This window comes from Entelurus aequoreus, linkage group LG18 (assembly GCF_033978785.1).
Source record: "Entelurus aequoreus isolate RoL-2023_Sb linkage group LG18, RoL_Eaeq_v1.1, whole genome shotgun sequence".
In the NCBI taxonomy this organism is placed as follows: Eukaryota; Metazoa; Chordata; class Actinopteri; order Syngnathiformes; family Syngnathidae; genus Entelurus; species Entelurus aequoreus.
Window position 1 is genome coordinate 35,792,109 of NC_084748.1, and position 25,953 is coordinate 35,818,061.

General features: G+C 37.3%; 1 protein-coding gene across 1 annotated transcript; it reads right to left on the reverse strand.

The window, feature by feature from the left end:
* Nucleotides 1-25,953, reverse strand: glb1 (galactosidase, beta 1). Its single transcript, XM_062027085.1, has 16 exons — nucleotides 25,761-25,953; nucleotides 23,729-23,898; nucleotides 22,627-22,777; nucleotides 19,652-19,712; nucleotides 16,025-16,119; nucleotides 13,330-13,510; nucleotides 13,194-13,252; nucleotides 12,988-13,109; nucleotides 10,967-11,007; nucleotides 10,734-10,846; nucleotides 10,586-10,660; nucleotides 10,432-10,521; nucleotides 10,245-10,358; nucleotides 6,525-6,656; nucleotides 6,211-6,450; nucleotides 1-4,961 (listed from the first exon to the last, which is right to left on the reverse strand). The coding sequence occupies exons 1-16, from the start codon at nucleotides 25,809-25,811 to the stop codon at nucleotides 4,704-4,706; spliced, it is 1,953 nt and encodes a 650-aa protein (XP_061883069.1). The 5' UTR covers nucleotides 25,812-25,953; the 3' UTR covers nucleotides 1-4,703.

The window sequence follows — 25,953 nt, forward strand, 5'->3', positions numbered from 1 at the left end:
TAATGCAGATTAATCCATCATCAATCTGATTAAACATTGTAACACAATTAACCCACAAGCAGAAATGTTATTTTGTAAAAACGGATCATGTTTTTGTTAAGAAGAACATGATGCTAAATGTGGTTTACATTACTGGACAAGCTCAGCAGGTCCTATTTATTGTCCAAACGTAGCACGACAACGTCTCCCTCGTCCACCGCAGATCCAAATGAGCTCGTCCAGCCTGCAGAGGTGACATCTTGTTGGTTCTGGTGTCATGAATCTAGTCTCACTGTCATCATGTGTCCTCTTGTCAGCAGCTGGACCATGGCGACTATGAGAACATTAATGCAGAAGACACGCTGTGACGGCCATCTTGACCATGAACAACAAAGTTGTTTTAAAATATTCATATTTTCACTTCCTGGAATGTCTAACACAGAGAGAAAAGAATAAAAATACTTTACTTATGCACGGACAAAGGAACAGAGGATAACCCCCCGACCCTCTGAGCGTGGCGTTATAATTGATAATATAATTGACAGTTGTGGTTTTACACAAATAGATGAACCCACACATTGCAACGGTAATTCGATTGATCTGGTTCTAGTCCGGGGTGTTGCCACTTTTAAAGTTGTCGTACTCCTGTGCACCAAAGTCATGCCCGATCCCTACCTCATAAAATTTGAAGTTCTGACCCATTGTCAATATTCTGATAATAACCAATGCTTTAGCAGTCGTAGCATTAATGTTGCTAAAACCAGGACTCACTCTGGCACTCGTTGATGCAGGGGTGTCCAAAGTGCGGCCCGGGGGCCATTTGCGGCCTGCAGGTCATTTTTTAATGGCCCCACGGCACATTCTAAAAATACGATTAAAAAAAATCAAAACATAAAAAGTGGTATAAAAGAGCAAACAGGTGAAATGTAACAAGAAAATGTTGCAATGTTTACTGTAATAACACAAAGCTGCCATGCAGGCTTATCTTTCTTTAAAAAAAAAAAAAAGAATCAAAATCAATGTTATTATGTATTATTGACTTATTCAAGGCTCCATATACATCACATTTAATATTCCACTTTGAGATAGTTTTTTGGGAAAATGTTGCATATTTTGTGTTTGCCAATTAAAAAACAGTTAGTTATTTTTAAAAAACATTTTTTTGAGGGGCCTAAAACAAACAAACAAAAAACATAAACAACAATAAAAATTATAATTGACGGATAGATCTGAACTTGATCTTGAGACAATTGTGTTAAAAGTTTAAAAAAATGGATGATTTATTTTTTTTAAACTTTACTGAGCAGGACCTTTTTGGATTCCCAATCATTTTAGTGGGACTTTTTTTTTTGAGTGTGATTGCTCAAAAAATAATAATTAATTAAAATCAATGTTGTTATGAGTTATTGACCTTTTTAAAGCTCCAATTATTATATAATCCAAAATATTCCACTTCAATTTTTTATTGGGTGAAAATATTGCATATTTTGTGTTTTTTTCCATAAGAAAACAGGATTTTCTTTGACAAAAAGGGCATATAACTTAAATCTTTAACAACTTTATATTGACAGATAGACCTAATGTTGATCTAGAGATTTAAACCTTGAATAATAATATAAATAATAATAATGAATAATGACACATTTTTTATATTTTTTTGACCAAAACCCTTTGCCTAAGTGGAGGCATCAATGTATATTTTTTTAAACATATATTTTATTGGTTTTTAAAATAAAAAATATCAAAATGGCCCCCGCTTGCTTTGATTTTTCAGTGTGTGGCCCTCAGTGGAAAAAGTTTGGATACCCCTGCGTTAATGGCAGCGTTCCAAAATGATGTGGACTCTATCGATAGCCTTACCAATGACTTTAATGCCATTGATACACTGTAAAAAACTAAATACTATTTTTATGGTTAATTTACTCTAAATTTCTACTGTAATTTTTCTATTTTTTTAAAAATAGTTTATAAAACTGTAGAATTGAAGACATTATCTGTAAATAAACAATCCGCCTGTTATTTGAAGTAATATGCCAGTAATGACAAACTATGTATATTTCTATTTTTTTTTTACAGAAAAATACCAAATTAATTATACATAGCATTTTCTGTTTCCTTAAATTACTTTCAAATTCATGTAAAATTACAGTAATTATCTTTCATTAAATGTTATATAAAAGTCTATGTCCATACAAATAATCTAACAGTTTTATATGTAATTTTAAGGTAAATATTATTTTTTTAATATTTATGTGTATTTTTACATTCAAGTTGAAAAATATATGTAGCCTGTTATATAAAGGTTTATGCTCATACTAACAATTTAACATTTTTCTCTGTAATATGATGGTAATTATCTTCAATTAAATATGTAGCTTGTTATATTAAAGTGTACATCCATACTAACAATCCTAACAGTTTTATATGTAATTTTAGGGTAAATCTGAGGTTTTTTTTAGTTTGTGTATTTATCTGTAATTAAATATGTAGCTTGTTATGTAGAGGTTTATGCCCATACTTACAATCTAACATTTTTCTCTGTAGTGTAAAGGTAAATCTTGTTAGTTTACTGGTACTTATATAGTGTGTACCAAGCCACATGGTGATGTCATAGTACATACTGTACATTCCAATGAATCCGACAAAACTAAAATGAGTAAAAGCAGGTCCCTCAAGTCAGGAAACGTGCATTGCAATACTCCAGGCAGGAATTAGTTGAAGTAAAAACAATAAGCTGTAAGCCCTTTAGGACAGCAACATGCTTGAAATGTTCAACCTCAAAAGAGCATAAAGATTTTTGCCATGTTAGAATAAAAAGTATTTTTCTGCAGAACTGTTTGCATCGTCACTTTATTAAAGGTGGTTGATCTTAACAATTCAGAAAAAATCTGTAAAATAATGGTATTTTTCTGTGGAACTGCCAGCATTGTCACTTCATTAAAGGTGTTTGATCGTAATCATTTGGAAAAACTCTGTAGAATAAAGGTATTTTTCTGCAGAACTGTTTGCATCGTCACTTTATTAAAGGTCGTTGATCTTAATAATTTAGTAAAAATCTGTAAAATTACGATATTTTGATGATCCATTTTCCATTTATTGTAATTGGACAGAAAGTGGATCAGGTTTCTTGACACCTACAGTAGATGTAAAAGAGAAATTGTTCATTGCAAACTGCCGACTGCCTTGCTCTCCACTAGCCGGGAACTTAACTGCGGAAGTCATTGGTGGGGGGATCGTGGCCTGCGGACCTGCAGTGAAGCGGGGTGTGCCAGGACCGGCTTCGAGATCAGCGACAGGTGCGTAGATGGCCCAGCTGGGCGCGTTTATCTAATCACCTGTCGCTGTGTTAAAGGCAGCAGCCGGGAAGGAGAAGGAAGGTGGAGCACGTGCGAGAGGGAGAGCAACAACTGCGACAAACTGATGGCTAAAAAGAACTGTTTATTGAAAAATAAATTATTGTTCACAACGATGAACGAGGCTGTCATGTCCATACTTGGTGGTCTGAAGAACCCCGGAGGAGCAAGACCTCCACAAACTGTCAATAAATTTAAGTGCAAATAAAAAAAAAAATTCGCCACTTAAGTCATAATTTTTGCACTTGAGAAACTTCTCTATATGACTTTAGCTCCAGACGTCTTCTGTTTGTTTGAGACAGACTCTGGTTTTGATTATCATTAACACCACAATTGGTGGGAAAGTGTATTACGAGTACAGCTGAGAAATCACATACTTTCTGGCGGCCCTCTAGGGGGCGCTCGCGGCCCCACAATGGTTAAGAAGTTAAATTTTCACATTAAAGGGTGTAAAAATACTGTAGTCCACAACCAAATTTTATCTTGTATGTCCAAAATACAGCATGCGGGACAATTTGCGGCCTGCAGCTAATTCTTTAACGGCCCTCCGCATATTCTGAAACTACTCTTAAAAAAATAAAACAATTGGAATAAAAGGGCAAACAGGAGTAATTGAAATGTTGACACTAATAACAGAAAGCTTACATGCAGGCTGTTTTTTTGTTGATAAAATCTATACATAGTACTGGTTTTGAAAGTGAAACATATCAAAATCCTTTGATTTTTCAGTGTCTGGCCCACAGAAGAAAATGTTTGGACACATTTGGGTCAATCTCATATAAAGATGGTGTAAAATCAAATTTTTATTAAAAATCATACGCTTCACAAATGAGCTTACAAAATTTTTTTGTAAATGCATTTGCTTCCCTGATATGTATTTGCATTATCAACACAATTAAAAAAACAAAAAAAACCAGAACCATTTGGCAAAATAATTTCATGAAAACATGTCAAAGTAGTCTTACTTATCTCATTATATGAAATATGACTTACTTCAGCAATTATTATTATTAAATTATTACTATTATTTATTTATTTATTTTTTATTGTGATTACTTATGAAGTATATTGTGAATAAATTGTGAACAGGAAGTGAACAAAAAGTTTTAGCAACTGTTATGTAAAGAAAAGGGGTAGGATTAAATAAGCTCTGCTTCTTCCTACTCCTTTTCGAACATGTTGAAAAGACAAACTGGAAATTGTGATGTATCATGTTGTATGCTTGCATGTTCCAAATAAACTCAAACTCAAGTGAAAGTGTCATGAAGTGATCAAGTATTTCTGCATATTTTTTTTTTTTTACCATCAATCCGACAAGAGAGTGATTTTGAGGTTTGTGTTATAGTGCAAATTGTGAGGCGTTTACTTCCCTTAAAGTCTGAACAAATCCCGTGTAAACATCGGCCAGCGCTGCCTGGGCTGATGCTTCACAGTTCCGTTCAGAATAGGCGTGGCGGTAAACTCCACCACGCACGAGGTCGAGAGGCAGGGAGCGGCTTCCAGCTCCAGGACCGTCACGTTGTTGGAAGCGACGGTGCTGAGGATAGTAGCGGGCACAAAAAGAGTCACCTGAGGGCCCCTTGAAGGCCAGTAGCGCCCCAGGTTAAAGCCGTTGATCCAAACCTGCCCCTGAAGAGTAAAGACATGATCAGTGACATTAAGGCTACGTCCACACTGCAGGGTCGGATGTCCAATTGGGATTTTTTTTTTGTCAAATTCGATCTTTTTAGTGGCATAAATGACAAAAAAATAGGGATTTCTAATGTGAATGCAATCTGACCCGCATGCGGACATGACATCATGGCATCGCACATACTGCGGTAGTTAAAGTACCACTGATAGTCACACACACGCTAGGTGTGGTGAAATTACTCTCTGCATTCGACCCATCCCCTTGTTCCATGCCCTGGGAGGTGAGGGGAGCAGTGAGCAGCAGCGGTGGCCGCGCTCGGGAATCATTTTGGTGATTTAACCCCAAATTCCAACCCTAGATGTTGAGTGCCAAGCAGGGAGGTAATGGGTCCCATTTTTTTTGTCTCTGGTATGGATATGCGATACCACTGATTTTCTTTCCTATCTGATACTGAGTAAACTTCAGGCTGGTATTGGCAATACTAATGCGATACCGGTACTTTGTGCAAATGTACCTAATGTGTCTGCTAAAATGTAAAAAGTTGTGTATTTCAAATAACAACATAGCATAAATGATACACTTATTTATTTTTTGTTATTTGCTATATATTTTTATTATATCGTATTTTTTGTATTCCATCCATCCATTTTCTACCGCTTGTCCCGCTTGTGGGAACAGTTTGGAGCGGGCCCCTTCCTCTTCCAACATGACTGTGCACCAGTGCACAAAGCAAGGTCCATAAAGACATGGATGACAGGGTCTGGTGTGGATGAACTTGACTGGCCTGCACAAAGTCCTGACCTGAACCTGATAGAACACCTTTGGGATGAATTAGAACGGAGACCGAGAGCCAGGTCTTCTCGACCAACATCAGTGTGTGACCTCACCATTCCTATAAACACACTCTGCAACCTTGTGGACAGCCTTCACGGAAGAGTTGAAGCTGTAATAGCTGCAAAAGGTGGACCGACATCACATTGAACCCTATGGGTTAGGAAAGGGATGGCACTTCAAGTTCACGTGAGTCAAGGCAGGTGGCCAAATACTTTTGGCAATATAGTGTATATTCGATTCATATCCACATTCGTAAGCGGCTTGGGTCGGATATAAAAAATTCGGAATTGCACTGTTCACACAGACATGAAAGAATCCGATACAGGTTGCATATGGGCGAAAAAATCGGAATTGACCTCTAGCGTGAACATAGCATTAAAATGACAACTGTTGGACGTAATGTTGCCATACCTTTCGCCACCCGGGCAGGTGGATGTAGGTATCCTGAGGCAGGTCCGGAATGCCGCTCGGAATGATGAAACTTCCTCCGTAGAAAGCAGGAAGTGACAGTGAAGCGGGCGGAAGCGGGTCGGCCGATTTGGTGTTTGTTTCCCAGAAGACGCCCTGGTTGATGGCTTGGTCGATACTGAGGCTGTACATGGTCCATCTTTTTAGAACAACATTGGCCAAAGTCAGGTTGGATACAAGGCCCTGTGCAAAGACAACAAAGGGATTTTTTTCTACTTTGATTCTAAAGACTCCCATTTTTCAATCACGGGTAAAACCTTGAAATCGTTGATGTTTTTGCCATAGTTGATGCGGCCCATGTTCTCCACCAGCACGTCCACCCGACTCCCGGCTTGTCCTGTCACATTAATGGACAGGACTTTGTTTCTTTCGAGGATCCCGGCGGCCATCTTGAGAAACAGAACAACCAGCATGAATATGTCAGAACACTTTTTATATTTTGGAAAGTCCCACAGCACAAGCCGTTTGCTATTTTCCCGTTGAAAAGTAATGGAAATCCACTCAATCTGTTATTATCTGTAAGCAATGTTTAAAGTGATATTCACATATTCTTGGTGATGAAGAAGACGTCATGAACAGTTTTACTGCACACAACTAGAGATGTCCGATCATGGCTTTTTTGCCGATATCTGATAATCCGATATTGTCCAATTCTTAATTACCGATTCCGATATCAACCGATACCGATATATACAGTCGTGGAATTAACACATTATTATGCCTAATTCTGTTGCGATGCCCCGCTGGATGCATTAATCAATGTAACAAGGTTTTCCAAAATAAATCAACTCAAGTCACGGAAAAAAATGGCAACCTGGCACTGCCATATTTATTATTGAAGTCACAAAGTGCATTATTTTTTTTAACATGCCTCAAAACAGCAGCTTGGAATTTTGGACATGCTCTCCCGGAGAGAGCATGAGGAGGTTGGCCTGGGCGGGGTTTGGGGTAGGGGGGCGGGGGTGTATATTGTAGCGTCCCGGAAGAGTTAGTGCTGCAAGGTGGTTCTGGGTATTTGTTCTGTTGTGTTTATGTTGTGTTACGGTGCGGATGTTCTCCCGAAATGTGTTTGTCATTCTTGTTTGGTGTGGGTTCACAGTGTGGCGGATATTTGTAACAGTGTTGAAGATGTTTATACAGTCACCCTCAGTGTGACCTGTATAGCTGTTGACCAAGTATGCCTTGGATTCACTTGTGTGTGTGAAAAGCTGTAGATATTATGTGATTGGGCCGGCACGCAAAGGTAGTGCCTTTAAGGTTTATTGGCGCTCTGTACTTCTCCCTACGTCCGTGTACACAGCGGCGTTTTAAAAAGTTATGAATTTTACTTTTTGAAACCGATAACGATAATTTTGAAACCGATACCGATAATTTCCGATATTACATTTTAAAGCATTTATCGGCCGATAATATCGGCAGTCCGATATTATCGGACATCCCTACACACAACCATTACCAACTGTTCCCAAACAACACACAAGTCACTGTTTTTGTTAAGATATAGATAGATGCTGTTTTTTTTACTGTAGGTAGAAAAAATGAATAACATTAGAGAGGTGGGCCAAAGAAAAGGCAAACTAAAATAAATACATACAGTGGGGTGCGGGGACACCTAGAGGTAGTTGTAGGGTGTCCCCAGCTAAATGACAGATAGTTAAAGGCCTACTGAAATGAATTTTTTTTATTTAAACGGGGATAGCAGATCTATTCTATGTGTCATACTTGATCATTTCGCGATATTGCCATATTTTTGCTGAAAGGATTTAGTATAGAACAACGACGATAAAGATTGCAACTTTTGGTATCTGATAAAAAAAAAGGCTTGCCCCTACCGGAAGTAGCGTGACGTAGTCAGTTGAACATATACGCAAAGTTCCCTATTGTTTACAATGATGGCCGCATGAAGTGAGAGAGATTCGGACCGAGAAAGCGACAATTTCCCCATTAATTTGAGCGAGGATGAAAGATTTGTGGATGAGTAAAGTGCAAGTGAAGGACTAGTGGGGAGTTGAAGCTATTCAGATAGGGAAGATGCTGTGAGAGCCGGGGGTGACCTGATATTCAGCTGGGAATGACTACAACAGTAAATAAACACAAGACATATATATACTCTATTAGCCACAACACAACCAGGCTTATATTTAATATGCCACAAATTAATCCTGCATAAAAACACCTGCGTGTTTGTTACGCTAGCTCCTAGCTCCTCTGCTAGCTCCTAGCTCCATAGAACACGCCAATACAATTCAAACACCTGATCAACACACACAATCACTCAGCCCAAAAGACCGTTCACCTAACCCAAGGTTCATAAAGCTTATATATTTTAAAAAAGTTACGTACATACGCAAAAAAAAGTTGCGCACATACGGTCAAGCGATCAAATGTTTAGAAGCCAAAGCTGCATACTCACAGTAGCACGTCTGCGTCTTTGTCATCCAAATCAAAGTAATCCTGGTAAGAGACTGTGTTGTCCCAGTTCTCTACAGGCGTCTGTGTATCGAAGTCAAAAGTCCTCCTGGTTAGAGTCTCTGTTATCCGAGTTCTTCCATCTTGACTGCATCTTTCGGGAATGTAAACAAAGAAGCGCCGGCTGTGTACTGTTGTTGCTGACAACGTTCGAAAAATACGTCCATTTCGCACCGACAACTTTCTTCTTTGCTTGCTCAGCTTCCTTCTCCATAATGCAATGAACATGATTGCAACAGATTCACGAACACAGATGTCCAGAATACTGTGGAATTATGAAATGAAAACAGAGCTTTTTCGTATTGGCTTCAATGTGGAAGGCATACCCGTGTTCGCCGGTCTACGTCACGCGCATACGTCATCCTCAGAGGCGTTTCTAACCGGAAGTTTAGCGGCAAATTTAAAATGTCACTTTATAAGTTAACCCGGCCGTATTGGCATGTGTTATAATGTTAAGATTTCATCATTGATATATAAACTATCAGACTGCGTGGTCGGTAGTAGTGGGTTTCAGTAGGCCTTTAATAGTAATGGACCCTTACTGGGTCAATTTGTACACTCTCAGTTACATTAACATTGTTTTGGGCCAATAGACAGAAATGCCGTTTAAATGTAGCTCTGATGTACCCAAGCTATTTTGCCGTGTAGCTTGCTACAATTCTCCGGTGATAGCTTCCCCTGTAGCTTAGCTACATTTAAATGAGAGTAACTTGTAGGTTAGCATACTACATTTTCCAAGTAGCTTACCCATCACTGGCTACATATAGCTTGTTACTGCCCATCACTGGCTAGCTGTGTGTACATATCGCATCATTATGCCTAGCTTGTAAGTATATTTGAGTTAATTAAAGCGCGTCTGCTATCCATTTCAAAGTCCTCCTGGTTGTGTTGCTGTAGTCCGCCGCTAATACACCGATCCCACCTACAGCTTTCTTCTTTGCAGTCTTCATTGTTCATTAAACAAATTGCAAAAGATTCACCAACACAGATGTCCAGAATACTGTGGAATTTTGAGATGAAAACAGAGCTTTTTGTATTGGATCCAATGGGGTCCGAATACTTCCGTTTCAACCATTGACGTCACGCGCATACGTCATCATAAATAGACGTTTTCAACCGGAAGTTTCGCGGGAAATTTAAAATTGCACTTTATAAGTTAACCCGGACGTATTGGCATGTGTTGCAATGTTAAGATTTCATCATTGATATATAAAACTATCAGACTGCGTGGTCGGTAGTAGTGGGTTTCAGTAGGCCTTTAAAAACAGCAGAGCGCGCCTGTAACTCTGACAAACTAAATAGATGAAAATCCAATGTCCACTGTAGAGGACACTGGTTCTCTGGAATATACAGGGCTCATAGTGAAGTAAGCAACTTAAAGCGTGACAAAACATGGAGGAGAGCGCAGGCTGAGGTACCTGTACAGTACTATCATAAACAAACTCGTAATACCACCTTCGACCTCTGGGGGAAATAGCGAGTCGCGCATCGTGTGCTGCTGGACTCACCCCATTAACCGACACATACGCTCGATCATGGACCCCGTTCAGCGGCGAGGACAGCGGCATGGGCGTGCTGCAGTCTACCGGTAGCTCAGTCCTGTACAGCATGTAGCCAAATGCCTACAAGACAAGACGAGGAGGCCATTTAAGAAAATAAGACAAAATAATAACATGAATAAAGTGTAAAAGATACCTGGTTGAGGTCAGTGAACGTCTGGGGGTAGGTGCTCACCACTGGGCCAGAGAAGGAGAGAGACTCTAAAGCTTCTGACACGGTTTGTAGCTGTGAGAAAAAATATCTTACTCATAAGAAAACAGAAAGCCTAAGGTTAAGATTGTGTGCATACCGGCTTCATTTGAACAGCACCATATGCAAACTTTGGAGATGATGGTGGTATTATCCCGTCCGGTAGCTTGCGGTACTGTTATACAGCAGTTATACAGCATTAGTAACCAAACATGGTCCATTGTATATGTTCTCTTTTTCGTACATACCATTTTGATCACCTCTCGGATTGAAAAGTACTTCTCCGTGAGGTCTCCTGCCTCAGTGAGCGGAGCGTCATAGTCGTAGCTGGTAGGCTGTGAACTGTACGGCGCAAGGGCACCTAGGGGAGACCCAATTGTAATCAAACACCGAGAAGTTATTCTTATCAAAATAGTTTTTTTTGCGATCAAACACCGAGAAGTTATTCTTATCAAAATATTTTTTTTTGCGGTCTACTGACCATTCCAGTATCCAAAGCTGGTCCCTCCTGTAAACATGTACCTGTGAGGACACAACGAAGGGTTTTCATGGCTGCATAGACAAACACTTCCAGTATATTGTATAGCAATTATGATTCAATTTAGTCTCACACATTTTATTGCCATTAAATTCTTAATTGATTCACATATTTTCTCACATAAGATTGAGTTATTGTCTTATAATTATGACTTTATGCAAAACAAATGTACTTTTTAAACATAATTCTATGACTTTTTTTCTTGTGATATTACATCTTCTTTCGAGCAAAAGCACGACCGTGTTATAACATTATATGATTACTTTTTTTAAATTACACCTTTTTTATGTTTTACTAACACTTTATTCCCATCAAACTTTAATGTATACATAGTAAAATTAGAACGCTATTCTTTTAATCTTAACTAGAATTTTCTTCCTATAAATGTATGTGTATAATTGTAAAATTATGACATTATTCTCGAAATATTATGACTTTATTTTCTTAAAGCTACAACATCACGCTCATAAAATGCCAAAATCTTTACATATAACAATAACGTTATTGTCACATATGACTATTTTTTTATTCCTATAAAATGACAATAACATTATTACTTTGTTTTTTTATTATAATAAGTTGATTCTCACAAAATGCACAACTTTTTCCATGTAATTATATTACATTAGTCCTATGAAATTTGAACTTTACTGTTGTAAAATGTTAATTGTTCTTGTTTGATTACAGTAACTTATTTTATTACTGTAAAAAATGTTTCTACAGCTTCAACTTTACTCTCATAACATTGATTAAACTGTAATAACACACTTTTGTCAAATATAACAATGTGTAATGTCTACTTGAATTGTCATTAGATATTTTTAAAAATAATTTACTACATCAATTATTAAATAAATAAATAAATAATTTAAAATTTGGCGTTATTCTTTTGAATAAAAAAAAAACATGGGTTAATTTTGTGACTTTATTGTTGTAAAAGTCTAGCACATTTCCACGACTGTGTCATAACATTAACCCTTGCGAAATGATTATTTAATTATTATTTTTTAATTGCACCTATTTTCATGTGATATTACCGCTTCATTCCCATAAAATTGAAATGTATACATCATAAAATGAGGATGCTATTCATAAAATCAGGATGCTATTCTTTTAATCTTATTATTCCTGCACAATTTAATCCATGTTAAGTGCACATTTTGTCATAATACTAGATGTTATTCCTATAAATGTATAACTTTTTAATTGTAAAAATATGACATTATTCTCTAAATATCATGACTTTATTTTCTTAAAGCTGAAACTTTACGCTCATAAATTCTCCAAAAAATGTAATGTAACAATATCGTTATTGTCACTTAAGACTATATCCATTGTATTTATTCCTATAAAATGACAGTAAAGAGATTACATTGTTCTTTGAACATATTGAGTTTATTCTCACAACATTTTTAACTTTTCCACATAATTACATCACATTATTCCTATAAAATTACAACAATATTGTTAAAATTTAAAAAATTATAAATATATTTTATTCTTTTATTACTGTAACGCAATTCACTTAAAGCTACAACTTTACCCTCATATTTAATAAAATTAAATAACACACATTTCTATAATATAACAAACAATATGTAATGTCCAATTGTAGTGATATTATATAATCAATTTATCACAAAAATATTAGAGAAATAATATTGAAAAAATATGGCGTCATTCTGTGAACATCATTTTTTACCTCTAAAATTAAAAATTTATTTTATTATTTTTTTTGTAAACAACTTTATTGTCACTTATTATGACTTAATTCCTGTGAAATTACAATTGCTATAAAATGTGTTCTTTATACTCAAAAAAATACATCTTTTGTCTGAATGTTTTATTTTAAAAATTCTATAATTGTGATTTTTTTGTGAGTAATATTGTAACTTCATTGTCAGGGCTACCTGTGTAATCCCAAAAGGTTGTGAGCATCTCCTCAGAGAAAATGGCTAACTTACAGGTTGACGTTTGCCCCCATGGCCAGCATCTCATTGAGGGTCTTGACTACTTTAGTGGTCGACACAACGGAGTGAGGCGAGCCCCACACGTCCAACCATCCAGTGTAGTATTCAGAGTTCACCTGGTGTGGATGGAAGGAACCCGTTGAGGGTCATGGAGTAAAGAACCAACAGAAAAAGGAGACAGCAACGAGAGAGATGCTTACCAAAGGTCCGCGAGGTTCAGCGTATCGTTGCGCGTTAAATGCTGCGGACACATTAGCACCTAGGTGGAAGAAAACATAAATAGACACATACTATACTCAAATGTGTGATGGTAATAAAAACGTAGCGAAAACCAACCCGGGCCAAAATCGACGGTGGCGTAGACGCCTTGAATAGGGCCACACTTGAGGAAGCCGAGCGCGCCGCCGTCGGTGGTGAAGAGCACCGTCTCCTCGCCGAGGACGGAGCGCATGAGCTTGGCGAGGTGGCGCATGTAGTTGTAATCGCAGGCAAAGTAGCTGCCGTACTCGTTCTCCACCTGAACAACACAGTGTGTGTGTGAAGCATTTCAACACATTTCCTGAACGGACAATAAGGAAAGATGACATTTACATGTATTTGGAAAAAGAGATGGGAGATTTTCCAAATGTGCTAATTCATGCACGGAATCATGTCGCCCAGAAAAGTTGCAGAATAGTGAAAGGTCTGCAGTTCTAGGTTGATACTTCTTACGTTCCGATACAACTTTTTCACTTCCGATACGATACTGATATTGAGGCCTAGACATACTTGCCAACCTTGAGACCTCCAATATCGGGAGGTGGGGTTAGGGGGCGTGGTTGGGGGCGTGGTTATTTACAGCTAGAATTCACCAACTCGAGTATTTCATATATATTTCATATATGTATGAAATACTTGACTTTCAGTGAATTCTAGCTATATATATATATATATATATATATATATATATATATATATATATATATATATATATATATATATATATATATATATATATATATATATATATATATATATATATTTTTTTTTTATTTACATAGAAGAAAAAAAAATACTTGAATTTCAGTGTTCCGTTGGCTATCCATTAGATGGCAGTATTGTCCTGTTTAACTTCTCCGTTCATTGGGCAGGCAAGCTGTTTATATTGTGGGAAAGCGGACGTGAGAACAGGCTGTCTCCACTCAGTCTCAGGTCCGCATTCAGCTGGAGGGGGCGTGGCCTCCAGCTCCGGCTGAATACCGGGAGTTTGTCGGGAGAAAATCTCTGCCGGGAGGTTGTCGGGAGAGGCGCTGAATACCGGGATTCTCCCGCTAAAAACGGGAGGGTTGGCAAGTATGGGCCTAGAGTATTGGCCCTTACCAATATTAATCCGATACGACATCAGCACGATTCATAGTGTAGTATTATTCTATAGTGTGGAATGTTAAAAAGAGCTCAGAGAACTCATAGTAAATATGAAAAACACTAACCTTATGACTAGGGATGTCCGGATAAATGCTTTAAAATGTAATATCGGAAATTATCGGTATCGGTTTCAAAATTATCGGTATCGGTTTCAAAAAGTAAAATGTATGACTTTTTAAAACGCCGCTGTGTACACGGACGTAGGGAGAAGTACAGAGCGCCAATAAACCTTAAAGGCCCTTCCTTTGAGTGCCGGCCCAGTCACATAATATCTACGGCTTTTCACACACACAAGTGAATGCAAGGCATACTTGGTCAACAGCCATACAGGTCACACTGAGGGTACCCGTATAAACAACTTTAACACTGTTACAAATATGCGCCACACTGTGAACCCACACCAAACAAGAATGACAAACACTTTTCGGGAGAACATCCACACCGTAACACAACATAAACACAACAGAACAAATACCCAGAACCCCTTGCAGCACTAACTCTTCCGGGACGCTACAATACACCCCCCCCCCCCACCCCCCACCCCAACCACACCCACCTCAACCACCTCATGCTCTCTCAGGGAGAGCATTTCCCAAATTCCAAGCTGTTGTATTGAGGCATGTTTAAAAAAATAAAAAAAATGCACTTTGTGAAAGTCAAAGTATAGTATTTCCTACAGTTGTAGTGGGTATCAGGATTATCTCAGGGAGAGCATGTCCCAAATTCCAAGCTGCTGTTTTGAGGCATGTTAAAAAAAATAATGCACTTTGTGACTTCAACAATAAATATGGCAGTGCCATGTTGGTATTTTTTTCCATAACTTGAGTTGATTTATTTTGGAAAACCTTGTTACATTGTTTAATACATCCAGCGGGGCATCACAACACAATTAGGCATAATAATGTGTTAATTCCATGACTATATATATTGGTATCGGTTGATATCGGAATCGGTAATTAAAAGTTGGAAAATATCGGAATATCGGATATTGGCAAAAAATCCATTATCGGACATCTCTAGTCATGACAGACTTAGGCTTTCTTTAAATTGGAGTGGTAATTGATTTTTGGCGACACCTAGCGGCCACAATAATTCATAAAGTTAAGCTCATGACAGTAAATTGAATGATGCGGACACGCTTGTTACTGAATACTTTTAATACGCTTCAGCTTTGGAGACTTTGTACATGTTGGTAATATGCAACTATAATTATTTGACATGTGTTTATAGTGACAAATGTGCTGTTTTGTTCAATATTATGCATGTCTAGCATGCACGCTATGGTGGGCTTAGCTGTTGTGTAGCTGCTAGCCCCTAGAAACCAATAGCCTATCATGTTTACCTTTTGTAAATGACTTGACTAAAATACAAGAAAATACCAACTTTGAAGGACATTTAGATGTCAACTGGCTGTCCAGAGATTTTTTGATGTTGCTGCTGATTTTGGACCGATATCCGATATCAATACCAGATCTTTAAACCACAAGGCAGTTGAGGCTGAATCAACAGCACCTCTGCTGGTTGAAGCCAAGTACTACACTCCATTTTGCCATTAATTGTCCATCATTTGCACACAATTTATGAAATACTTCATTAGGTACTACAGTAGTCATAGAAAGGTCATTACCTGCACGCTGATGATGGGGCCGCCGTTCTGATAGAGGTAAGGCTTCACTGTTGGCAGGAGCTTCCCCATCCAGCTATCCACCGCTGCTACGTAGTCTGAAACAGAAAAAGTTAATATTAAGCATATGTAATTAGTTGCTCAGACAGAAATATGTTTATACAAGTTCAGATTGGGGTATGTCGTTTCTTGATGGGGAAACTAACTAGCCAGCTTGCTTCTCTGGTAAATGAGCAGTGTCACTGGTTTGTGAGTTTATCAAAGTGCAGTTATCAATCACGATTTTACGATAATTAGGGGCCGAGTCCCTTTGGGACAGAGGACCCTATTGTATTTGTGGCGTTTTATTATTATACCGCCGCCTCTTTGAGCTGTAATTTGACCCCCTTAGCATGCTTCAAAACTCACCAAATTGGACACACACATCAGGACTGGCAAAAATTGCGATCTAATAAAAAAACCAAACCCCAAAACTCAAAATTGCGCTCTAGCGCCCCCTAGGAAAAAAACACATACAAAACTGCCTCTAACTCCCAGTAGGAATGTCGTAGAGACATGAAACAAAAACCTCTATGTAGGTCTCACTTAGACCTAGATTTCATACACTGACAACCCCCAGCAAAAATCAACAGGAAGTTTGCAATTCCCCCTTCAAAACAAAAGTTGAGTAAAAACAATTACCTTTTTTTCAAACATAATCTCCTCTGAGCGCGTTTGTCGTGTCGGCTTCAAATTAGCACAGGAGAGAGATTGAATCCTTCTGATTAAAAGTTGATGAAAGAGTTTTAATTACTGCTCCGGTTTGGATTTTATGAGCTCTCAAAGTTGGTCCCGTCCATCACTGCTTGCAGCTTTAATTTAAATTTAAAATGGTAATACTAACAATCGGGAGTTTGACCGCAGTTTATCATTAATAACGTTTATCATTACATCCCTATTCATAGTAATATTCCTCTTTTCTACAGCCTCAATTACAAATACATGCATCACGGTTAATTATGACAATTACATGATGCCATCATTTATTGACTTCTAGCAATTTTTAGGAACGCCTAACAATCCACCACCACAAATAATTGACATTGCTTTGGGAAAATCTTGCTTTATGTCTTTCCTGAAGCTGCTGAACTGGGCTTTTATGTGGTTTGGTTTGCTGTCATTGTTTTTATATTCTATTTGCACTACAGGATCACAATTGATTGTATTTCCTATGTATTCTATTTCAAGGGTTTTTAACCTTTTTGAGCTCCGGACCCAACTTTTCCACTACACAGGGGCCCGGAGCCCACTCAAATATTACTCCTGAATTAGTAATCTTACTATTGATCTTAACAGTATTCAATAATTATATGTAACCTACTTACAGTTTAAGGATAACCTTGTCAAATGATATGAAAGCCTATGTTAATTACAAATATTATTATCAAAGCTTATGTCAGGCTGATTGCAAAGATAAATACTAAATAAATATCCTGCTAAAAAAGGGACTTATTAAAAGTGATGAAAAATAAATGTACATACAATTATGGAGTGCTAAAATAAATAAATTCTAATTAAATAAATCAGGCATGTGATTTCAACGTAATGAAAAAGACTGAACATAAGCCGGGGTTGTGGGGGCCGCAGGTCCCCAGCCAGGTCCAGGGCGGTGCCTTGGTGGGGGGACAAGGGGGGCAACCCTCCCCCGAAGCTCTTGGTTTTTCAGCAATTGAACATTCAAAAATTTGCCAAAAAAAGCACCATTTAAAGTTGTTTTAGTGTTTAAAGAATTAAAAAATTATCAACAGAGTTTACATAAATAAATACCCCTTTCATCCAAATGAATCACTATGTCTGTTTCAGTCACTATGTTATTTAGTCACTACAGTAATTACAACTTGTGTTCACATCCACAGGAACAACATGGGCTAGCCTACTCTAGTCAGTATTTACAACCTTACTAGTGTTCACTTCACAGCCAGAGATGGTTCATCTAGTTATTTACGATACTTACACATTAATTTGGTTCTTTCACACCTCCATCCATCCATCCATCCATCCATTTTCTACCGCTTGCCCCGTTCGGGGTCGCGGGGGGTGCCGGAGCCTATCTCAGCTGCATTCGAGCTTTGGTATTTTTGCTTTGATGGCTCTGACATGAGCTTCCTGGCAAATTTCTGAGCTGCTTGCATTTTCCTTTTTGTTTCTGCTTTAGTGGATTCTGCCTTGGATTTTATAGCCAATTTCTGTCTCTTTGACACCCTCTCCACTTCTAACTGCTCCAAACGCAAAAATCCCAAAGAGTACAAACAATGTTTATTCTATTAGCTAACTTCCTTTATATGAATAGCCATTTGTAATGTATAGCACGAAATAACAAATATCTTGCAGTTACTGTATTTTGTTTATGTTTCAAAAGGATTCAACTATTCAATGTACAAATATAAACAGTAGAAATTATGAAGTAAATGTCAGCTACTGTCTTGTTCTAAAACACCAATGAAAGACCAAAGAAAATGAAATTTAGCATTTTGACAGGCCATACTGTAGCAAAAGTCATCACATGTCTGCCACAATCATGTGTGTTCATAAATGTGTGTTCCAAGTCTTCCGTGTCGAGAGCAGTTTTGATTTGAATTTACATGGTAAACAACTAAAATTAATGTTTTGGGCATTGTTTTATCCAGATGCATACATTTGTCCAAATGTGGCCAAGTAGACGCATTGTGGGTTTCCTGGTCGTCGTCTACATCGCTAAAACAAAAATCTAAGGAAGAGAATCCCTCAGCCATCTTCCACTAGTTTTTTAATATATAAATATTCCCTCTTCTCTTCGCCGACTGTCTCGTCGTCATTTGGGATGTGCGTGTCTGTTGTGATTTCTTGTCTCTGATTGGCCAGTCCGTAATGTTTTGCCCTAATCTTAAGCAATCGTGACTCATCATAGTAAACCAACCAACCAATCATGGATTTTCTTATATGTAAACCAACCAATCATCATTGATTTTCACGTATATTTTGTCCCCTGCCCGTGGGTTTGCTTTGCTACGTAGCTTCGATTTTTAAGTTAATAATTTTTAATGGAAAACCGTAGTTTTTTACCACTGGATTATCAATAACCGTACTCATTACAGGAAAACCCTAGTTGTTGGCAGGTATGGCAAAGAGACGGATCAAGATTTGAACACAAATTGTAGGTCGGAAAAAAATAAGAAAAACGGAAAATATTTTTTTATATTTTTACAGAGATAAAAAAGACGGATTTCCGACTATAGATGGAAAAATCACATGCCTGATAAATAAATAATGAGAATAATTATAATAACGTATCTTTCTTTAATAAACTGTAAATACAATTGAAGTTGAAATGAAAGTACAGCTTCACCACTTTAGTCATAATTTTTGTGCTTAAGAAACTTCTTTATGACTTCTTCTGTGTGTTGGATATTGTCATTACTACCACGAATGGTGGAAAAGTGTATTGCAACTGAGTAACATTCCTATTAACCTATCCTATTATTTTAAGAGCATACTATCTTTGTTGAGGTCCTCATTGGGCTAAATCTGGGACCTCGGGTACTAAATTTCCTGCCATCGCATGTTTGCTGGTATGGCAATAAAGTTCCCTGAATCCTTTTCCAGGCTTCTCACCTGGATCTGAAGACCGCAGAACAATGTCTTTCTTCTGGAGAAGCCAGGCAGGCAGCCCACCCTGGTAGCAAAAACATGTGTATTATTAGTTATAATAATAACAGTGTACAGTGTAAATATACAGTGTACAAATATTTAAAAAACACAGAATTTCTCAACTGTTGTTTGATGATCACCGTTATTTTCAAGTTAGCTTCATGACTCCCTGCTAACTTCATAACAATCTTTGAGACACTTTTTTCCGGCGGCTCTTTGGGTCATAGCTACAGTATAAATCTCCAGGTTACCGGTGTGCGCGCCTGTCTGTGTGTAAGTGACAGCCCGAAAAGCTCTAACTCCAAACAGGAATACGTTTTTTGGTGAGTGTATAAATCTGTAAATTATGAATTTATAACGTTATTGTGGCCAAAATGATCACGGTTATCATTGTTATCGCGGCATTTTAAAATGTGCTCAACATTTTCAAAAATTACTTGCACTACAATCTTTTAACCAAGTTTTATTAAAAATAAATAAATAAATAAATAAAAATTATATTCTTTGTAGAAGAAACATTATTGTAGATAGATAAAAACACTGTCTCATGGACCTCAAGTAGAAATCTAATGTGCACATGAAAGCAACACAAACATTATAAACAAAGTATCATGGTAGAAACAAAATAATAACATAAAAAGATCAAAATAAATGTGAAAATCATGCAAGATGGCCCCTTATGGACATAAGAAATAAACAATTAGTGATGATCCGTTGCCCGGATCATGTTTTGTTTTAGTTTAAGACTCTCTTAGTTCTGTTTCAGCACCCCTTGGTTTGTGTTTGTTGGTTGCCATGGGTGCTGATTATTTCCACCTGCCTCTGATTAGTGTTCAGGACGCTCACCTACTCCCGGGCACTAATCAGAGAGCTATTTATTCCTGCCTTTCGCGGTTTTGTTTGTTCCTGCAACAAGTTACGTTAGAACTCCTTTGATTCCTGTTTCTATGTTAGCTTTCCAGTGCTAGTTTTCTGCCTTAGCTCCCCGTGCAATCGGCACGCTCTTCCTGTGTTTGTTTTGTATTTTTTCTGCGTTTTTGTATTATGGACTGATTTATGGAAAATAAATCATTGTCCTACCTGCATGCTGCCTAGGGACTTCCCTCTGCATCTTGGGGAAACGATCCGCGCACAAACATGCGACCCCGACGTAACACAATTAAAACCAATGTAAGAATTTTGCAAGGTGGCACCTGAATAAGACGTAAATGCACTTTTTGTCCATATAGATAAAAATAGTGTTCATATATGAGATCTAGTTGTAAATATATTTTTCTTTTACACCCCGAGTCTCTAAATTCAATTAAGTCACTTTGGGAAGAGGATTTAGGAGTGACACTATCTGAGGATAGCTGGATAGAGAGGTTAAGTAGAGTTCATAAGTCTTATTTTTTTGCAAAACACAGCCTCATCAAATGCAAGCTTTTACATCGTACTTATTATAGCAAGGTTCGACAAGCTAAGATGTATGGCGGAATATCTGAATCGTGTGATCGGTGCCAACAGTCTCCAGCTAATTGAATACATATGTTTATCCCAGTGCAGTTATTGGACAGAAATGTTTAATACTTTGCTAATTGGGTAAGTGGACTATTAGAGGTAGCCCCTCTGTCATCTTCTCTCAGCAAATCCAAAAAGAATCTGGTGGCATTCACTACTTTGTTGGCTAGAAGACTTATTGCGCTTAACTGGAAGGCTGCAGCGCCTCCTTACCACAGAGATATTCTTTATTTCCTTAAATTGGAGAAGATTAGGCTGACATTGAATAGTTGTTCTGTAAAATTTTAAGAAGTATGGGGTGCTTTCTTAAAATATTTCAAGGAAACTGATCTCCAGTTTGGCCCCGTGGTTGAATTATGGATGATTAATGAGCTTTTTGTTTGCGTTAGTGTATAGCTGCACCATGTTGGGGCCATTTGGAAGTGCAGTTGTCCGTGGCTTTGTATCAATATTTGCCTCTACTTATTTATTTAGTTGTTTTTGTTGGGGGGAAACAAAGAACATTTGATTTGTATTGTATTTTATTTCTGTTAACGGTATGTCAAAAAATGTCAATAAACAAATGTTTAAAAAAAATAGATACAGTAAGTTGTCCAGTTTGGTTATTTTAGGGGGTCCTTCACAAAATAACTAGACCTAAAGATATTTGATTATTGCTACCAAATTTGACCCACATATGCAAGACAGATGGGTGGTGCCTAATTTAGAAAATGTTGAGGTTTCCTCATTGCATATGTAAAGCAAAGCTTGATGACTCTCTGAAACTCAAAACAATAAAAAAGTGGATTTTTGATGCAGCTTTTGCACTGGATTTCTTTACATTATGCAGGTGCCCCAAATAAAGTGACGAGCGAGTGTCTAATAAATCCAATACATTAGGGGTGCACTATAATTATCTGGCAGATAATATTAGGAGTTATGACGTCAAACCAACAAATCTGATACTCCGAAATCCGAAAAAATAGCTCCGATAACTGACAAAAAGAACGCTCCAATAAGCAAAATATGGTGGGATAGGGTGAACAAATCAAGCGCTCCTACCTCGTAGGAGGTCCTAAGCGCTAGGCCCCCACCATCGCTGTAGATACTGGACCAAGTCGGCCATAAGACCACCTGGAGCTTCGGTTTGTACTTCTTTGCTAGCAAAATACGAGGTGATCGCCACACTGATAAATAGAAATAAGGACATAAGCTTCACTATTGATTTAAAGATGTGAGGTTAGCACTATCATAGTAGTTAATTAAATGCACCTTTGTTTAAGTTATTCTTACCTCCAGGTGCGCGCTAACTACACTGTAAATCTGAATTATTTTTTTTTATATATAAATATGTTATCGGTTATCAGTGTCGGCCTTGAGAAGCAGGAAGTTATCTGTATCGACTTGAAAATACTAATACTGTGCACCCCAAACATCAATTTAAAGTCAGCGTCTCTCACCATGTCCCACTCAGCACAAATGTACGGGCCTGGTCGTAGGATAACGAGTAGTCCGATATCCTGAGCCAGCTGAAGGAAATGTTCCAAATCTCTGTCCCCGCTGAAATTGTATTGACCCGGAGACTCCTCGTGGAAGTTCCAGGGAATGTACCTGCAACAGGAAATGATCGTATGATCTTAAAATAATATATACTGTATGTGTGTGTGTGTGTATATATATGTGTGTAAGTATTTATATATGTATGTATGTATATACAGTAAATGTTTTATATATGTGTTTCTACAGTTGTGGTCAAAAGTTTACATACACTTGTAAAAAATATAATGTCATGGCTGTCATGAGTTTCCAATAATTTCTACAACACTTTTTTTTTTTGTGATAAGAGTGATTGGAGCACATACTTGTTTGTCACAAAAAACATTCATGAAGTTTGGTTCTTTTATGAATTTATTATGGGTCTATTGAAAATGTGACCAAATCTGCTGGGTCAAAAGTATACATACAGCAATTTTAATATTTGGTTACATGTCCCTTGGCAAGTTTCACTGCAATAAGGCGCTTTTGGTAGCCATCCACAAACTTCTGGCAAGCTTCCGGCTGATGATTTCAGGTTGTCCTGAAGAATTTGGAGGTAATCCTCCTTTTTCATTGTCCCATTTACTCTCTGTAAAGCACCAGGTGCATTGGCAGCAAAACAGGCCCAGAGCATAATACTACCACCACCATGTTTGACAGTAGGAGTGGTGTTCCTGAGATTAAAGGCCTCACCTTTCCTCCTCCAAACATATTGCTGGTTATTGTGGACAAACAGCTAAATTTTTGTTTCATCTGACATCACATGGACAAAGATAAGACCTTCTGGAGGAAAGTCATGTGGTCAGATGAAACAAAAATGTAGCTTTTTGGCCACAATACCCAGCAATATGTTTAGAGGCTAACTTATTTTTACACTTGTGTGACAATCAAGAACGTTACATGGTTACGATTATTTACAGTTTCTTAAATGCCTATTGGAAAAATGTATTCCAAATGACTCCACAAAGAAATCTCAGTTATGTTGTTTTACCATAAGCAGAATTGAAAAACAAAGAGTAAACATACGTCTGAATGGCGTTCAGGCCCGCCATGTACATTTTGAGTAGCCTGTCCTTCCAGTAGGCCCTGGGGATCCTGCTGTAATGGATACTGCCCGAGATGTAGCGAAACGGTTCCCCATCTTTGCGAAAACAGTCGTTCTCGTAGTCCACGCTGAAGGAACGGGAGGCGGAGATCTGCAAACACATTTATTGACACAAATTAGGGCTGCATCATTATACAAAAAATGTAAATCACAATTGTTTTGCTTAAAATTGCGATTGTATGTGACTTTCCCCCCCCCCCCCCCCACACACACACAATATCCATGGTCATGTAATTTTGAAATAAATTACAGTTTTATTATTATTGTCATTATTATTAGACTCCTCATTGTTTTGATTAGCGTTACAGAACATTTAAATTTTCTTTAAGCCGCTTTTCATGGAATGTCCCAGAAGGACAGCAGACTAAGTAAAAAAAAAAAAAAGTTAAAAAAATGCGCCTCCACGGCGAGTTGTTTCAACCACCCTGGCCGGCGAGGCTCCTCCCTGATTGTTACATAAAATGTCATTACCATTTATTATTTTTTTCACTGCTGCATAATGACAAAAAAATAAATAAAAAATAAAAAAAGAGTATGAAAAAATTTATTAAAAATATAAATTGAAATGTTTTTTTTAAATATTATAACCACAGCAGAAAATGTCATATCACAGTTATTGTCACCATAATTATCATTATTACCTCATTATTGTTGATTGTGCTCATAACGTACTCATTACAGACTTATAACTAAGTTTTATTTTAAAAATGTAAATACAATAAATAAATTGCCACTTGGCAGAAGAAATATGTTGTATAATAATATTATTCTGGCTACTTAAAAAACATATTTTTATTTGCGTTTTTGAATCAGGATGTATGTTTATCTGCTTCCGTTTTAATCTGTGAAGGTTTTAGTGGTATTTAAAAAATTAAGGATAAAACGTGTGTTGGTGCGTCATAGCGGCTTATGTGACGTCACGCAAGTTCACTTCCTGTTGTCATATTGCTTCGAGTAGGGATCGATCTCTCTGTCTAAGACTGTAGGTTTAATGTGCACAATTGAATATTTTAGTTGTTCAGACAGTAATGTGTGTAGATTGAGGTATGCCATTTTTTCATGTAGAACAACATTAATGTCTCTTGTTTTCATGTTAGCACTTACTTCTGCAGTGCATGAGCAGTGTCACCGGTTCCGTGAGTTTATCCAAGTGTTAGTAATCACGGTTTTATGATTATTTCAATTTAAAACGGTAATACTAACTGTGGGAAGTTTTACCGCGGTTTAACAATACACCGTTTATCGTTACATTCAGTTGACTTTGTAAAAATGACTATATGTAAAAAGGAAATAAAGGAACATTTATAACAAAGGCTAAAAAGCACTGTACTGTACTTAAAAATTCTGAAATCTGGACTAGATTATCCCGCAGACCCAGAAAAACACAGTTTGGTCAACATGGTAATAAAAAGGGTTAAATGTGCTTTATTGGATTGTTACAATTAGATGAACGGTTTCACAAACCATAGACTTTGTTAAAAAATAATCTTTACAAAATATTTATATTTGTTTTTTGTCGTTATTTTTCACTAGTGACAAAATAATTCCATGATAATAAAATACATTTTCAAGTTTTAAAAAAAAGTATAGTTTCGGGTTATTGGTATCTTTTTATTATTGCGCCACAGCTGACTTGTCACGTGACCTGAGTCAGGCTTTTGTGCTAACACAAGTCTTCTAACACATTCTGAGGACATAACTACTTTACATTTATGATGGCAAATTATTTCAAATAAACCCATTCAACACCTTTAATTGTTATATGTAAGTACAAATATAATATCCATGAAATGACACCAATATTAGCCTTCACGAGCCGTTTATGCCCACTTTTGAAGGACCCTTTCTGAAATGTATTAATTTAGTGACCCCGAACGGGACAAACGGTAGAAAATGAATGAATGGATGGCATTATTATGGTGCAATATTCATCTAAACACAATAAGTTCTTACTGAGAGTCCATTGAGCAGCAGCAGGAAGCTTCCAAGTCTCAGAACAGACATGACGACTCCTCGCCAAAAAAAACAGTTTCCGGTTCTTGTAAAACTACATAAAATTATAAATAAAATTATAAATACAAACAGCTTTTAAGCAGTTTAAAAGAACCCGTTTAGATTTAGCCAAAGAAAGTCTGACGCTGCATGT

Bases quoted from the DNA above. Each gene is read 5' to 3' on its own strand.
- glb1 (XM_062027085.1), bottom strand. From the start codon at position 25,811: ATGTCTGTTCTGAGACTTGGAAGCTTCCTGCTGCTGCTCAATGGACTC. The intron at 13,253-13,329 runs GTTGGTTTTCGC...TCTTCCACCTAG, and splicing joins CACCGTCGATTTTGGCCCGG to GTGCTAATGTGTCCGCAGCA. The intron at 10,847-10,966 runs GTCAGTAGACCG...GGTCTCCCCTAG, and splicing joins CAGCTTTGGATACTGGAATG to GTGCCCTTGCGCCGTACAGT.